General features: G+C 41.8%; 1 protein-coding gene across 3 annotated transcripts in view; it reads right to left on the reverse strand.

The window, feature by feature from the left end:
* The window catches only part of UPF2 (UPF2 regulator of nonsense mediated mRNA decay), a 122796-nt gene that overhangs the window by 43115 nt on the left and 62532 nt on the right, over window positions 1–17149 (reverse strand). For all 3 annotated transcript variants that reach the window (XM_073619493.1, XM_073619494.1, XM_073619492.1), the window contains exons 15-17: window positions 16129–16312; window positions 12673–12818; window positions 6506–6610 (exon numbers count right to left, since the gene is read on the reverse strand). In XM_073619493.1, coding sequence (XP_073475594.1) covers window positions 6506–6610; window positions 12673–12818; window positions 16129–16312 — 435 coding nt within the window. The remainder of the gene's footprint in view (window positions 1–6505; window positions 6611–12672; window positions 12819–16128; window positions 16313–17149) is intronic.

Below are 17149 nucleotides of genomic sequence, written 5' to 3' on the forward strand. Positions count from 1 at the left end.
GCTGGAATGAAATTCGATTTTTGAACATTCACTATCCACCCAAGTGCCTCCAAATGACTGCGGACTCTGTCCAGATCCCCCTGCAACTTTTTCCTGGATGGGGCAAAGAAGAGGAGGTTGTCCAGATATGGAATTGAAAGAGTCAAAGAGGGCGAGGGCTTCCGCCATTATTTTTGTAAAAATACATGGAACTGACGACAGACCGAAGGGAAGGGCCCTGAACTGAAGATGTATAATCTCCTTGCCCATATTCACCGCAAACCTCAGGAATTTCTGGGACTGAGGTGCTAGAGGAATGTGAAGGTAAGCATCTCTCAGGTCGATTGATGCCATAAAGCATTCTTTGGTCAGCATATTCTTGACCGTAAAGATTGAGTCTATACAAAACTTTTTGTATAGGACTGACTTGTTTAATGGTTTCAGGTTGAGAATTAAATGGAAGTTTCCGGGTGGTTTTCTTATCAGAAATATGTGTGAATAGAATCCCTGACCCTGTTCCTCTGGAGATAATGGTATCACAACCCTCTGGTGTCTCAGATCCTTTAAAAGGTTCTTCATAGCCAGGGCCTTTGTTAAATCCCTTTGAAGGTTTGTCACAAAGTATCTTTCTGGAGGACGATCCGAAAACTCTATTCTGTTGAATGTCTTGGGACAGCATGTCCAAAACATAATGACTTTTTGTCATGCTGGTCCAAACGGGGAGGAAACTTTGAAGCCTTCCCCTCACTGGTAGGTACAAGTCATTGCGTTTTTCCGGAGGACGCATTAGGATGGAAAAGGACATTTCCCTTACCTTTTCCCTTCTGCGACGACCAATTTTTTCTTTTCTCCTGGGGTTTGGTAATTGCTCTTGAGCCCTTTGGGAATGAAAAAAAAAAACGCTTAATCGGCCGTTTTTTCTTTTTGATAGGGAATGACTTCTTATCAGCTGTCCTATCTAGGACTGCATCTAAGTCAGGTCCAAAAAGCAAGTCCCCCATGAACGGTATCCCACACAGCTTATTTTTGGATGCCGCGTCGGCCAAGTTTTCAACCACAGAGCCCTTCTGGCCAAGTTAGTTAAGGCTGCAGATCTTAATGTCATTTTGATTGATTCCGCTGAGGCATCAGAAATGAAGGCTACAGCGGCTGACAGGGTCGAGAAGGAATCCAAAATTTCTTGTTTTGTGAGTCTGCCGAAATGTGGGCCTTAAGTTGATTCAACCAAAACTCCATGTTCCTGGAGACAACAGTAGTCGCCATGGCAGGTTTGATATTACCCATGATGGATTGCCAAGCCCTTTTAAGCAGCTGATCCATCCTCTTATCCATGGGATCTCTTAATACCCCCATATCCTCGAATGCCAAATCCGTTGATCTCGAGACTTGGGAGAAAGCAGCATCTAGTTTGGGACTTTTATTCCAAACCGCCGCTGGGTCCTCATCAAAAGGAAAACGCCTTTTTAAGGCTTTAGGAAAGCAAGGTTCTCTCTCTGGCTCTGTCCACGCTTTAATAGCCTCAGAAATAACTGAGTGTACCGGGAAGTTGCGATTTTTTTGTTCGCTGAGCCCTGCATACATTTTGTCATGCATAGATAACTCCTTTCTTTCCTCTTCCAGACCCAGTGTGGTATAGATTGCTTTTAACAGGCCATCTACCTGTTCTAAAGATAACATATTTTGAAGGTAAATTTTCTCCTTCCTCCTCATCAGATTCGTCTTTAGACTGGGAGAGGGATTGTCCCTCTTGGGTAAGAGATGCCTCAGTCTCCACTGTCGGGACTATTAGTGAGCCCTGAGAGGACTGTGAGGCAGTTGGCTGACTCAGGGATGGGTTTGCTAGAGAAGCGCGAAATGATTGAATAGTCGCATCAAGTTCTTTATTAACAGATGCAATCAAATCGCTTCTTCTTTAACTAGCGAATCAATACAGGTTTGACATAAAGTCTTCTTCCATACTTCAGGTAGTTTTGCCTTACATGAAGGGCATTTCCTTTTTGCCACTGGATCAGAGCTTTTGGCCTGCCGTGAGTCAAAACAAGTAAAAAAGTAACCATCCCAGTGAGACAACCTGTCCTTTTTACAAGGAGGCTCACCACAGGTGCACAGTGAGAACCAAAGCTGCCTCATGTGCCCAGACAGGCCCCTGCCACTGGGGGTGGGGTGGGGGATAGGGGAGAAAGAGAGAGACCCCACAGCAAAAGAAGGACAGTACCCACCTGCTGCCACCATTGATTCCATCGAGGAGCGCTGCGTTGCTCTGTGTGGCTGGACGCCAGTTCCAGACTCCAATAGCGCCACTGCGCCGGACCGGAACTGGCACATAGGCACCAGCCCCGTTCCTCCCTTCTCCCCCTGCGATTTCCAGCGGAAATGATGCCGTACACCTGCTCCGTGGGCGCCACCCCCTCCGGATGCCTCACTTCTGGTGGATGGAGTACAGCATGCCATCCCCAAGATGGCGGCGTCACAGGAAACAGGCGGAGGACCGAGGAAAAACGGAAAAAGCGGTGACCGCCTGTGCTTCGCTGCCACCTAGGAGTGATGCCCACAGCAGCCTTGACTCTCCCTGAGCCCAAATGGAGAAAGAGAAGGAGCCCAGCCAGCAGCACCTGACAATAGCTGTGGAATGGGTGGAACAGCTCTCATGGAGGTATGCAAAATACATTGGTGAAGTAGGAAACCTGGGCTTTCAGGACAGCACCTAGGAACCCTGACTTCCCACGAAGTGTTCCCCCCGCAACAAACACAAAAACTGGCAATGTGTGGGAAGGAGCCTCCTTTTAAATTTGGTGGAAGAGGTGTTTCCTATTGGCAAGGGGAGGAGTCACTCTCTCAAGTGCTGTCCTGAAAGACGTTAAGGGAAATTTATATTTTGGTCTCATCTGACCAGAGCACCTTCTTCCACATATTTCCTGTGCTCCCCACATGGTTTCTCGCAAACTGCAAATGGGACTTTCTTCCTGCCACTCTTCCATAAAGGCCAGATTTGTGGAGTGCATAACTAATAGTAGTCCTGTGGACAGATTTTCCCACCTGAGCTGTGGATCTCTGCACCATGGGTCTCTTGGCTCCTTCTCTGACTAATGTTCTCCTTGCCCGGTCTGTCAGTTTAGGTGGACAGTCCTGTCTTGGTAGGTTTGCAGTTGTGCCATACTCTATTTTCAGATGCTGGATTGAGCAGTGCTCAGTGAGATGCTGAAAGCGTGGGATATTTATTTTAATAACCTAACCCTGCTTTAAACTTCTCCACAACTTTATCTGTCTGTGTGTCTGTCTGGTTTCTGGTGTGTTCCTTGGCCTTCATGATGCTATTTGTTCACTAAGGTTCTCTAACAAACCTCTGAGGGCTTCACAGAACAGCTGTATTTATACTGAGATTAAATTACACACAGGTGACCTCTATTTACTAATTAGGTGACTTCCGAAGGCAATTGCCTACACTAGATTTTAGTTAAGGGTATCAGAGTAAAGGGTGCTGAATGAAAATGCATGCCACACTTTTCAGATATTTGTAAAAAAAAATTGAACCATTTATAATTTTCCTTCCACTTCACAATTATGTGCCACTTTGTGTTGGTCTCATAAAATCCCAGTAAAATACATTATGTTTTTGGTTCCAACATGACAAAATGTGGAACATTTTAAAGGGGTATAAATACTTTTTCAAGGGACTGTAACTACACTAACAAATTGCTGTAACTAATTATAAAGTATTAGTTGGAGTTGTGCTTCAAACATTTTTTTTTTCCATTTTGTGATAAAGGTTTTACATACATAAATGAAAGCTGTTAATTTAAGTACCCCTAACAGTGTTAAATGGTCTGTTTTGTTATACAAGAGATCTTTTCTGTTGAAAACAGACTTACTGGCTTGATCACCAGATGAAAATAGAAGAAAGCATAAAAAGAAAAACTGATGCAGTCATCACACTTAAGAATTGGCAAGCTGCAATATAATAAATACAGTGCTCATAAGTTTACCCTGGCAAAATTTATGATTTCTTTGGCCATTTTTCAGAGAATATGAATGATAACACAAAAACTTTTCTTTCACTCATGGTTAGTGTTTGGGATGTGTGAGCTACAAAGGCACAGAAAATTTGGTCAAAATTGATGGCAAGATGATTGCAGTATGTTATCAAAAAATACTGGAGGAAAATTTGCATTCATCAGCCAGAAAGCTGCGGATGGGACATACTTGGACATTTCAACATGACAATGATCCAAAACACAAGGCCAAGTCGACCTGTCATTGGCTACAGCAGAATAAAGTGAAGGTTCTGGAGTGGCCATCTCAGTCTCCTGACGTCAATAGCATTGAGCCACTCTGGGGAGATCTCAAAACGTGCAGTTCATGCAAGACAGCCCAAGAATATACAGGAACTGGAGTCTTTTGGCCAAGAGGAATGGGCAGCTTTATCATCTGAGAAGATAAAGAGCCTCATCCACAAATACCACAAAAGACTTTAAGCTGTCATTAATGTTAAAGGGGGTAATACACGGTATTAAGAATTGGGGTATGTAAACTTTTGATCAGGGTCATTTGGGTAGTTTCTGTTGTCATTATGATTTAAAAAGAATAATAAACACAGTTGATTGATAATAAATGGCTTCAGCCAAACACTAACCATGAGTGAAAGAAAAGTTTTTGTGTTATCATTCATATTCTCTGAAAAATGGCCAAGAAATCATAAATTCTTATGAGCACATCGATTTGCTTTTGGGTTTAATACTGCTTTAAGTTTAAAGCTCACTTCCAAGCTGACATGAAAGACATATGTATGCAGCCCTCTATTAGTAATACATCATTAACTGTCTTGCTGCCAGAACAATTCATGCTAAAATGTGCATTATGGACTTGACAATCTGTCCCTAAACTAGTTACTTAAAGGATAGAACTTTTTAGTATAAAAATGATGGCTGCCAAATATTTTTGCAGGACATACAATTAAAAAAAAAAAGACTAAATATGTCAAGCCTCAAAAACAGCGGAAAACTACAATACCCAAACAGTAAACCGGCAACAGTGTACAACCTTAACAGCTGAGCAATTTATAGTCTTCTGTAAATTGTGATGGCCCCAAAATTATTCCCCATCTTTTGACATGTGCATGGATATCCAATATGGTTACATGCGTTTACCTAAGCAGTGTGACAAGTTGCTTATGCAGTAGTACATACTGAGTGAAAAGGTACTCTTTACGGAGACATCAGGGCTTTATAAATATCCAGATCACTTCTACATAAAAGAACTGGGTGGGTTCTAAAGTATGTAAAAACAAACGATTACTATTGCAACCATGGACTTGTTTACAATCTTTCTACCCCCATAATTACGACTGTGGTAAAAAATGGGTTACATGTATATTTTAAAAATGCAACTAAGAATAAAAATATAAATTTTGATGTCAGCCTCTTGAAAGGGCCATTGCTGGGAGCCGATTAGGTGTGCTGAATGAAAGGCTGCAGTTGTGCTAAAAGGAGAAGAGAGCAGAATGATGACCTCATCAGTCTTCTGTTGCTCCTTCACAGTGCAAATCATCAGATTGTGGGAGGGTAGACAACATCATTATATTAAAGCGGTTGTATACTTGTTTTTTTAAACTTTTACCTACAGGTAAGCCTATAATAAGGCTTACCTGTAGGTAAAAAAAAAAAAAAAAAAAATAATATCTCCTAAACCTGTACGGTTTAGGAGATATTCCCCTCGCAATGAGCCGCTGACTGTAGCGACGCATGCGCACAGGGGATTCTCGGCTGAAAGCCCGGCAGACACCGGCCTTGCCGGAAAGAAGTCTCCCGTGCGCATGCGCGGGAGTGACGACATCGCGGATCCGGCCACTCACAGCGCCGTAGCCGCGATACCCGGAAGACACGCCGAGGAGAAATGTCAGCTCCCTCGGCGTGGACCGGGTGAGATGCCGCTCCTCATTCTAAGGTAAGTATCTCATACTTACTGTATTTCAGGTCTGTATTTTACACAGGTTGTGTAAAATACAGACCTGAATGGATAGCAAGGCAAATCCTTTGGCAAGTAAAACAGCTCCCTTAGAAGCATGTTTTGTGTGTATTTAATATCAGCCTCTCTCATCCAGGATTCTGTGGAACCATAGGGTTTCTCCAGAGAGATTGTAAGGGGTTTCTTAAAGTGTTTTTAGCTGTCTGTAATAGTAAGGGCATTAAACACCTTTCCCCCTAACCACCTATATAAGGTAGCACTTCACTGACCACCAATGTATAGGTTGTTAGTAGGGACAGGATCTCCTATGTAAGTCAGCATCTCTCCCAATAATCACCAAACCAATGGGGAATAAATTCACTCAGGCCAATGTAAGGGGGCACTTCTCCCACTGTATCTAGAAAAGTTACACCAGCACATGCATTTGATTCAAAACCTAATTTTACTCCCAATCTTATAAAAAAGGCAGCATACAATCCAACTCATAAGGAATGGGTTTTGACAAGAGTGAATGTGGTTCTTGCTGTGAACACTCAAAAAAAAAAAAAAAAAAAAAGCTACGTACAGTGTTTTCTTCATCAGTTTCATTCTCCTTGTTTGAGTCTGTCATGTAATCTGTGTTTTCCTCCTCTTCCTCCTCTCTTTCATCCTCTTCATTTTCAGAAGCATCCTTAAAAAAAACAAGTGGATTTACAGTTTTACTCACCATTGAAACTTGGCACAGGTTGACACTGCAGCACTGTAAAAACATAGCTACGAATGGGAAATATTAAATGAAATATTGACCCATTAATGTAAAATGTGGATAACAACATCCTAAAAGTTGTCAACATTTAAAAGTGGACCTGACCCCTACACTACAACTAAAGTCTCAAAGATACACCAAATAAATAATGTGTGGGTCTGTGCCAAAAGCCTTGTTCATCAGATAGAAAATAATGGTCGTCAGACATGGCTACAGTCCAAGCTGTCTTTTAGTACCAGCACACATCTTGAAACAATCGTATTCTGTGGTTCGACATCGATTGTCTGTGGTTCAGAATTTTTCAGTCACCTATCTGCTTGACATAAGACTGGTGCCCAGGTCATCTGCACATTACAATTTACTGCACAGTTGATGGCACAGCTGCAAAGATTACCTGTTGCTTCAATGAGGGGAATTTGGGCTTCCTTTGAGACCTCCTCCGCATGAGTCTTATTACCAGCCCTGGATGGAGTGCAGATTCTACTTACTTAAAAGGAGAAGTCCAGGCAAAACCTAACACTAAACCTGTTCTGTGCCACATTCTAAGCCTAACCTATCTAACCCCGTAAAGCAAAACTCGCTGCACTTACCTATTCTGCACCCGATCCGGGCCGGTCTCCAGCAAAGGATGCTGTGTGTGCAGGAGAGAACCGACAACGGCTGTGAAATGAATAGGAAGTGATGTCACCCATAAACTTACTGCGAAGCTGCAGCTAACAGCTGATGCTGGTATAGGACAAGACAGGACCAGATCGGCTGCAAGACAGGCAAGTACATCCATTTTTGCTTTACAGGGTTAAATAAGATTTGGTTTAGAATGTGGCACAGAGCAGGTTTAGCGTTAGTTTTGCCTAGACTTCTCCTTTAAGCACCAGATAAGGTTTTCACTGTTAAACTTTTTATGATTCTTGCTGCACCTTAAACACGGCTCAGTTATTTTACAATATAGGACCATTTTAAGGCTGCTTTCACACTGAAAGCGCCAGCCATTAGCGCTAAAGCGCCACTCGCTTTAGCGCTGTTTAAGTAGTGCTTTTCAGCCACTAGCGGGGTGCTTTTTAACCAGTTTTGCGATGCTTTAAATGCGCTGCCCATTTATTCCAATGGGCAGGGCATTTTGGGAGCGCAAGTGCACTGCCCCAGTGTGAAAAGACACACTGGAATGCACAGGCTTAGCACAGGCTATTTCTAGAGCTAAAGCGTCTGAAAACCACCCCAGTGTGAAGCTGGTCTTACTGTCAATACAGTCATACTTCTATTTTCTTAGCAGTGGTATGGTATGTTTTCTAGGTTATATATGTAAATATTGTTGAAGGAATCTTACATAATTGTGTTTTTTGAATGGGTTAAGCATACCTTATAACAACAATACTCAGGAACAGAGAAAGACAGCACAAAAAAACAAAACAAAACAAAAACCCAAAACTAAAAAAGTCCTGTGATTTATAACTTGGAGTGACAAACAAAGATTTACCTAAACAGCAGTAATGTTTCCAACTTTACCACTCCTTTATGCTTCCTGCTCAGGAACAAGGAGTACAGCCGTGGTCAAAAGTTTTGAGAATGACACAAATTTTGATTTTCACAAAGTTTGCTGCTTCAATGTTTTTTGATCTTTTTGTTACTATGGTATACTGAAGTATACTTACAAGCATTTCATAAGTGCCAAAGGATTTTATTGACAATCCCATTAAGTTTATGCAAAGTCAATATTTGTAGTGTTGACCCTTCTTTATTAAGACCTATGCAATTCGCCCTGGCATGCTGTCAATCAACTTCTGGGCCACAGCCTGACTGATAGCAGCCCATTCTTGCATAATTAATGCTTAAGAGTTTGTCAGAATTTGAGGATTGACCACAAGGTCTCAATGGGATTAAGATCTGGGGAGTTTCCTGGCCATGAACCCAAAATTTTGATGATTTGTTCTCCAAGCCACTTAGTTATCACTTTTGCCTTGTGGCAGGGTACTCCATCATTATGGAAAAGGCATTGTTGGTCAGCAAACCGTTCTTGGATGGTTGGGAGAAGGTTTTGTACCATTCTTTATTCATGACTGTGTTCTTAGGAAAAATTGTGAGTGAGCCACTCCATTGGCCGAGAAGCAACCCCACACATGAATGGTCTCAGGATGCTTTACTGTTGGCATAACACAGGACTGATGGTAGCGCTCACATTTTCTTCTCCGGACAGGGTTTTTTTCTGGATGCCCCAAACAATTGGAAAGGGATTTCAGCAGAAAAAATGACTTTACCCCAGTCCTGAGCAGTCCAATCCCTGTACCTTTTGCAGAATATCAGTCTGTCCCTGATGTTTTTCCTGGAGAGAAGTGGCTTCTTTGCTGACCTTCTTGACACAAGGCCAACCTTCAAAAGTCTTCACCTCACTGTGTGTGCAGATGCAATCACATCTGCCTGCTTCCATTCCTGAGCAAGCTCTGCACTGGTGGTGCACCCGATCCCGCAGCTGAATCAACTGTAGAGGACGGTCTTGGCGCTTTCTGGACTTTCTTGGGCACTCTGAAGCCTTCTTCACAAATACAGTGGAAATATTTTTTATGGGATCAAGTTCATTTTAATGGCAAAGAGGGACTTTGCAATTAATTGCAATTCATCTGATCATGCTTCATAACATTCTGGAGTATATGCAAATTGCCATCATAAAAACTGAGGCAGCAGACTGTGTGAAAATTAATTATTCCCAAAACTTTTGGCCATGGCTGTACTTAATAAAGACTAAACTTAATCTTCACAAAAGGGCTCATTGGTTATCAGCGATAAGGACCAGACCAAGGGAATATATTTTTCTCATTCAACATACGTTTATTGTTCATTGCAGGTTGACCAATCTTTTTTAAATCAGTAACTGAAAGTTGTTGGCTTCTCTGTACAAAAAGTAAAAACACCCAAGAAGCAGTTGACATTCTACAGCCTGAAAGCAATTCTAACACTTGCAGATGAAGCGCTGCACATTTTTTTTTTTTTTTTTTAACTCCATGAAGTTTCGATGCACACATCTATAGCTATGAGAATCTCTTTAAACATGTACAGGACATGAAAAGTTGTAGGTAAAGAATACACAAGCATATCAGCATATTAACACACACAGGAACAGAGGAGAGGTATGGTTCATCAGAAGACTTCAGGGAATTATACGGATGTATAAACAATCGCGTGCAGCAAACAAACAGCTCCCACCAGAAGGTATCTACAGAACAAATTTCATAGGGTTTCTGATAAACCAGCATAAATTTGAATAATATGTGGCTCTTCTGGCTCCCTTCTACTTGGATACAAAAATCGAAGGAGCCAGACTAAAAATTGTCAGCTGAACCATGGCTACATCCAATAAGATGTAGTCACTGTTATGGCATTCTGATAGTTGCGGGGAGCCTGCAGATGGTAAGGTGTACTACTTTCAGATAAAAGCCGTCATGGTGGCGACCTCTTGTAATTGCCTAGGACAGCGGTCCCTTACCTCCTCGGCACCCGGGACCAGTTTACTAGAGGATAATTGTTCCATGGACTAGAAGAATGTACGATAGTTGGAGTGGGGGGTTTGGGGTCTCAGGAGGATGGGTTGGTGTCAGGGTGCTTCAAGCATTTATTGTGCACTTAAATTCTGAACAAGTATGTAGCCAGTGAAGTGTTTTGCGGATTACAGTTTTGGTAGCTCCCTGAATACTGGAAGGCTGCCTATACAATGATGACAACAGGACCCTGGGTCACCAGTGTGGGCTGACATGGGAAGTGATCTGTGCACACACAATTCCTGAGTGGGGGTGTTCCGTAAGATTAGGCGAGCCATCAAATCTTGAAAAGGAAGGGACGTTCTGTCACGGCCATCTTGGTACACCCTGCACTCAGACGCAGTAAGGCTACAGTCTGAAGTCGCCAAGTGGACATCTTTTTACACCGATCGAAGTCTTGCTATTCACACTTATTTTTACCAGTAAACAGAGCTTATATTGTGAAATACAGTATTTAGAAGTCAGTGACACCGTTTTGATGTTGAATTTTAAAAGCAGCGGTCTTCTGTCAGATTAGCAAACGTGTGAGATCAGCAGGCTTGCCGCTGCTTTTAAAATTCAACATCAAAAGAGTGTCATGGAGTTCTGAATACTTTATTTCACTATACAAGCTCAGTTTACTGGTAAAAATAAGCGTAAAATGTAAGACTCCAGTGGGTGTAAAAAGATCTTGGTAACTACAGACTGTAGGCTTAGTGTGGGAGAGTGCGGGGTGTACCAAGATGGCCGTGACGGAATGTCACTTCCGTTACGAAATCTGACGGGTCACCTAATCTGATGGGACAGGGGCCGTGGCAGTATCCCATTCTTGCCGATACCCTGTCCAGGTGGAAAGTTGAGCAGCAGATTCCCCTCTATGAACTCAAACCGCATCTGTCCTCTTGATTCAATGCAACAATCACTAGGGTAGGCTGCTTTTGAGCCCAACACTGGGGGTGGGGATTGATGGCAGGCACTGGGGCAAATCGTACCAGAAAAGGCAACTGTGCAGTGATCTGTTATGTACACACAGACACTGCGCTCGGAGCAGCACTGCAACAGGTGTCCCTGAGACCATTCACTACTCCCACCATCATCCACCCCTCCTCTGTCAATGAGCAGCTGTAAACATTAAGTGGCTCTGCTCACCCACTGCGGCCCAGTTTCCAACAGGCCACAGACTGGTACCAGTCCATGGCCCAGGGGACCTGGTGTGCAATAAGGAATGTTCCAAGCTCTCTAATCTAGTAGACCAATGTAAAGAAAGCTGTACCTTACCTTTTTTTTTTTTTTTTTTTTTTAGCACCATCCACTTATAGAAGATGTTTCAGGATTGTGTATATTAGAACAATTTAATTACATGCATTAGTGGCTTCCTTGTCAGGATAAGTAAACCAATTTGTTAAAGTAGTTCTAAAACATTAATTTCTATATTGAACAAACAAAAAAAAAATTGACAGACTAGAAGCAACTTGCTAACTTATTTAGCAAAACAGATTCAAACAGTGGGGTTGATTTACTAAAATCGGAGAGTGCAACATCTGGTGCAGCTCTGTATATAAACCAATCAGCTTCCAGGTTTTATTGTCAAAGCTTAATTGAACAAGCTGAAGTTAGAAGCTGATTGGCTACCATGCACAGCTGAACCAGATTTTGCACTCTCCAGTTTTAGTAAAATCAACCCCAGTGTTAGAAGCACATTTTAAAGCAAACCCAACCCTATTTTCCAGCCAAAGTGATATCCTATCCACCCTTTCCTATCTAACCAAGTAGTACATCCCCAGCCAAACTCCCCTCCTCACCCACCCACAGTAAATAGCAGTTCTGGGCTCACTTGACTCCAGTCCCATTGGAGCTCCTGACAGTGCGCTGCAGAAACAGGGAAGGACCTGTGTGTGGCAGTGATCTTGCCAGTGTGCCCAATTTAGCACCACTTCCTGCACACAGATTGGTTTTAGTTTTCAGGTATGTTTGGTGGGGGTGGAATTTCTGAATATCAGGTAAGGGAAGTGGGAAAACACTCCAGAAAATGTACACAAATATGATCACTGGGTCAGCAAACAGGCTCCAGGGGAATCTTGCTAAATCAGATGTTGTTTATTGTATAAAAACACTGCATAATACAGCAGCATCAAAAACCCTTGACACACTTGGCACTCAAAGTTGCTTATTCATCAGTCTAATAAATGAGCACCTTTGGGTGGGAAATGTGTCCAGGGTTTGTTATCATGCTGCTTTGCTACACCATGATTTCATACAATAAAAAACATTTATCGCAATTCAAAAAAGGTACTCCTGCAGACTGTACCTTACCCAAATTAGAGTGCGGCTTTTGCAAAGTTGAGGCTCTTGAGGAGTGGAATTGTGTGGACTGGGCTTGGTTTCCCTCGCAGTAGCAGAGCATTTTTTTTTATCTAAAAATAAATTGCTAATTTATGATAGAATTTTGATTAAGTAGAAAGAATAATAAAATCTACTCACATCTTCTTCGTGATCATTCATTTCACTTTCATTCCCAGACTGCTCCTCTGTCTCTGCCCCAGCTTCTTCCTCTTCATCATCATCGTCATCCTCCAGTGCCTCACCCTCAGTCAAGGAATGTTTTGAATCCTTGTCGGTCACAAGGCCTTGTAGATCATAAAATGTCAATTTATTAGCAGAATATAAATAACACTTTTTAAGTTAAACAAAATAAAATATAAAAAAAAATATAAAACAAATGATAAAAATATAAAATAAAAACATTTTCTCTTTGGGTTTGCCAGTAGTTTTTTCACAAACCGTACTTAGGTGTCTGTTTATATTATCTCTATAATTCCATTAAAAAAAAAAAAAAAGTGGATATTTTATAAATAGTTCTGTTTTTCCAGCTCGAATCATACTGGTGGGATGCCCCTTAAAAGCTGAAAGTTGCTGTAGTAGACACCGCTACTTCAGAGACGTTGACTTGCTTTCAGGTCCTACTTTGAGCAACTGTCCTGCTGCATTGAGAATACAGGTGATCAGCCATTCGACATCGGCACCATTCAGAGAATGCTTTGCATTTTCTAAATGAATACAAAGCATTCTCTGATTAGACAAAGTGGAGAGGTGTGCAGTGACGACACGCTCTCCACCTTGTCCAAACAGAGAATACTTTGCAGTTATTTAGAAGATGCAAAGCATTCTCTAAATGGTGCCTATGCTGAGCAGCCGACTTCCTGTGTTCAGAATGCAGCAGTGCAGTCACTCGGCATGGCAGCTGGAAGCAAGTGGAGATCAATGGAGTAGCAATGTCTACTAAAGCAGCACGATTCTGGCTAAAATGAGAATCACGATTTTTCTTGCTTAGAAGATAGATCACGATTCTCTTGATTCTTGCGGTGTCAACATAATCTTTCACGTTAAACAAGAAAATCGGGCTAACTTTACTGTTTATTTTATTTTAATTCAATGAAGTGTATTTTTTCCCAAAAATTGCGTTTGAAAGACCACTGTGCAAGTACAGTGTGACATAAAATATTGCAACAATTGCCATTTTATTCCCTAGGGTCTCTGCTAAAAAATATATATAACATTTGGGGGTTCCAAGTAATTTTCTAGCAAAAAATACTGATTTTAACTTTGAAAGAAACAAGTGTCACAAAAAGGTTTAGACTTTAAGTGGTTAAACTTCCTGCATTTACACATAGAAAATTATCCATTTGATCTAAGGAGGAAGAGTTACAATGTTTCTAGTAGCACTGTTTTTTTTTTTTCCTTTTGACAGCTGAGTGAGCAGAGAAGTCTCTACACTTGTTACATCGGGAGAAAGAATCGGGAAACTCTGCAATAGAGATCGTAAGGGGGGTTGAATCGAGATCACGATTTTTTTTAACGATTAATTGTGCAGCTCTAATGTCTACTTCAGTGTCTTTCATTTTCAGGGGCCATCAGCCTGGTATAGTATATATGCATGGTTACAATGTTCCAAGCTGCACCAAAGTAAATATGAATAAAATATCCTTACCTGGAAATCATCTTTAAGGTTCATTTTTATACAAAAATGCTTCTACAGTCTTTATAAAGTAAAACAAAAATACTAACAAAGAGATTGGGATCCTTTTGTAAAAGAAATGAATGTTTAGCTGGAGAAATGTAAACTTTTAAAATGTCCTACCAAAGACACTAGGAATATCTGTATACTTTTTATTTTATTTTGTATACACTTATTTTAATGGCTTTGTTAATCACAAATACCGTATTTATCGGCGTATAACACGCACTTTTTTCCCCTTAAAATCAGGGGAAAGTCGCAGGTGCGTGTTATACGCCGATCCCCGCCGATCCCGAGCTGTCACATTTTCAAAATCGCGGACCGCGATTTGAAAATGGCGCCGCCGAAGTACACAGAGCCGGTCCTCGGCTCTTTCCGGCGGCTCTCGTTTACTGGAGCTATCCGAACCTACTCGGATAGCTCCGCTCGGGACTACGAGTGGAGCCGAAAGTAAACGAGAGCCGCCGGAAAGAGCCGAGGACCGGCTCTGTGTACTTCGGCGCCATTTTCAAATCGCGGACCGCGATTTTGAAGCCCTGGAAGCAGGGACAGGGGATCCCAGGCTGCACTGGGGCAAGGCTGCACTGGGGAAGGCTGCACTGACAAGGCTGCACTGGGGAAGGCTGCACTGACAAGGCTGCACTGACAAGGCTGCACTGACAAGGCTGCACTGGGGAAGGCTGCACTGACAAGGCTGCACTGACAAGGCTGCACTGGGGAAGGCTGCACTGACAAGGCTGCACTGACATGGCTGCACTGAAGGGCATTTAAATGTAAGTTTTTTTTCCCTTCAACTTCCCTCCTAAAAGTTTTTTTTCCTTAAAATTCCCTCCTAAATTGGGGTGCGTGTTATACGCCGGTGCGTGTTATACGCCGATAAATACGGTAGTTGATCATGGAAAATGGTACAAGTTTATTTCAAGGAACCACTTTCATGATGGTCTGAACTGATCAAGATGTTGTGGAGGCAAGCATACGACAATCTAGATACTGAATGACAGCTTTAAATCCTGGCATTCATTTTGTATATTTTGGCTGCCCTGCTTTCTAAATCTCTTTAGTTAAAATATGCTTATCTGAATGAGGCACACACACACAAACAATACCTCAACTAATCAGTGTAATAATTTGATTTCAGTACCACAATCTCTCAAGCCTACTGCACTGAGACATTCTGAAGCATAAGCATGGTACAACATGGAGAAATGGAAAAAATTCTGCCGTCCTATTCAAAAGCCCTAAAAAACAAAAAACAAAAACATGAAAGTCTGGCTACATGGAATTATGTAAAACAGTGATGTGAGTGCTTTTCTGAGATTAGCAAAATGTCAGTGCTTTCTTGGCAGCATTAGAAGTCCATTTTGACTGGCCATACATGGATCGAAATTTGCCCAGTTGAGCAGGTAATGGCCACATTTTGACCAATGTGTGGCCATTGTGGTTGAACAGAAGTCGATCTACCAATCAACTTCTTTTCAATCACCCGGTCCATATTTTCTAGTTCAATCAGCACCTCAGGCAATAGGCTGCAGCGCTTGACATAGCGGGAAGGATCAAATGAGTGGATGGGGGAATCCGGTCCATTTTCTTGTTTTTTTTTTTGTTAAACCCACTGGTTGAGCAGAAAACACTGTCTCATGGCATGGGGCCAGCTTTACTTATCACTACCTGAAACAAAAGTAAATTATGGGCAAGACAAAAGGTTTTTATTTATTTAGTTTTTTAAACAGCGCAGTTTAGATTCCCCTGAAAAACAGAAGAATTTTTTTTAAAGACCACCATAAAGTGCAATCTCCGTTAAAGCTTTAAGACTGATATAACAACATCTTACAGCTCTATAAAACTTTTATGTTCTGCTAAAATAATAAGGATTTAAGAAGTAAGCACAATGTATTCTCTTCCCAAAATAGGATTAAGCTCACCTAGTTTTACCATAAACTCTCGCTCCAAATCGAGCACTTGCCGCATTACTTCACTTAGCGAGTTACATAATTTCATCTTTGGTCTCAGCAACTCCAGTGTGTCGCTAATCATATAATCAATGTCTATGGGGAATGGGTAATCTTTTGTCCACACATCCAGACTCTTTTTCCACCAGACATAACGCTAAAAAATAAATGGACAAAGTAGTTAAAAACAAACGTTTTTTCTCTTCATCACTGAAACAGTATTTCGATTTTATAACATACATATAAACCCGTGACCAACTTTGAGGCTAAGATTTAAAGTGGCCATTACAATGAAGAAAGCCTGTAGCCAAGAATTATGTGCAGACACCCAGAGCTGCCCTACAAATTGCCTGCCTCTATGCCTTAAAGTGCAACTAAAAGGCAAAACCTAACTCTAAACCTACTCCCACCCACATTCTAAGCCTAATCTACCTAGCTCTGTAAAGGAAAGATTGCTATGCTTACCTATTTTGCAGCCTCTCTGGTCGGGTCCCAAGCTGAGCTATCAGCAGTGGCTTCAGTGTGTAGAAGAGGTAGCCGTCAACAGAACCCCATAGTAAGTCTATGGGTGATGTCACTTCCAAGGAATTTCCCTGCACACAAAGGGCACCAATGGAGATCGGACCAGAGCTGCTTCAAAATAGTTAAGTATAGCAATCTGTTCTTTACGGGGCTAGATAGATTAGGCTTAGAATGTGGGTGGGAGTAGGTTTAGAGTTAGTTAGGGTTTTGCACTTTAATCACTGGTCTCAATCTGAAAATTTACAATCTTCCTGCTAGTGTCAAGGTTTACCCAATCCCAACTAAACATACCTACTGGCACATCACTAAGATGGGATGCCTTACTGGAGAACAGAAAAGCTCATAAGGCTAGATGGAGTGGGTACATTTTAGCAATAGCAGCTAGAGCTTCACTGATCAGCATGAGCTGAGGCTGCAGTGACATAAAGGGCACCTCTAGGTGTCTGCGATTCATACCCGACAGTAGTCTTTT

The sequence above is a fragment of the Aquarana catesbeiana genome, linkage group LG03 (genome assembly GCF_042186555.1).
Source record: "Aquarana catesbeiana isolate 2022-GZ linkage group LG03, ASM4218655v1, whole genome shotgun sequence".
NCBI classification, from domain to species: Eukaryota; Metazoa; Chordata; class Amphibia; order Anura; family Ranidae; genus Aquarana; species Aquarana catesbeiana.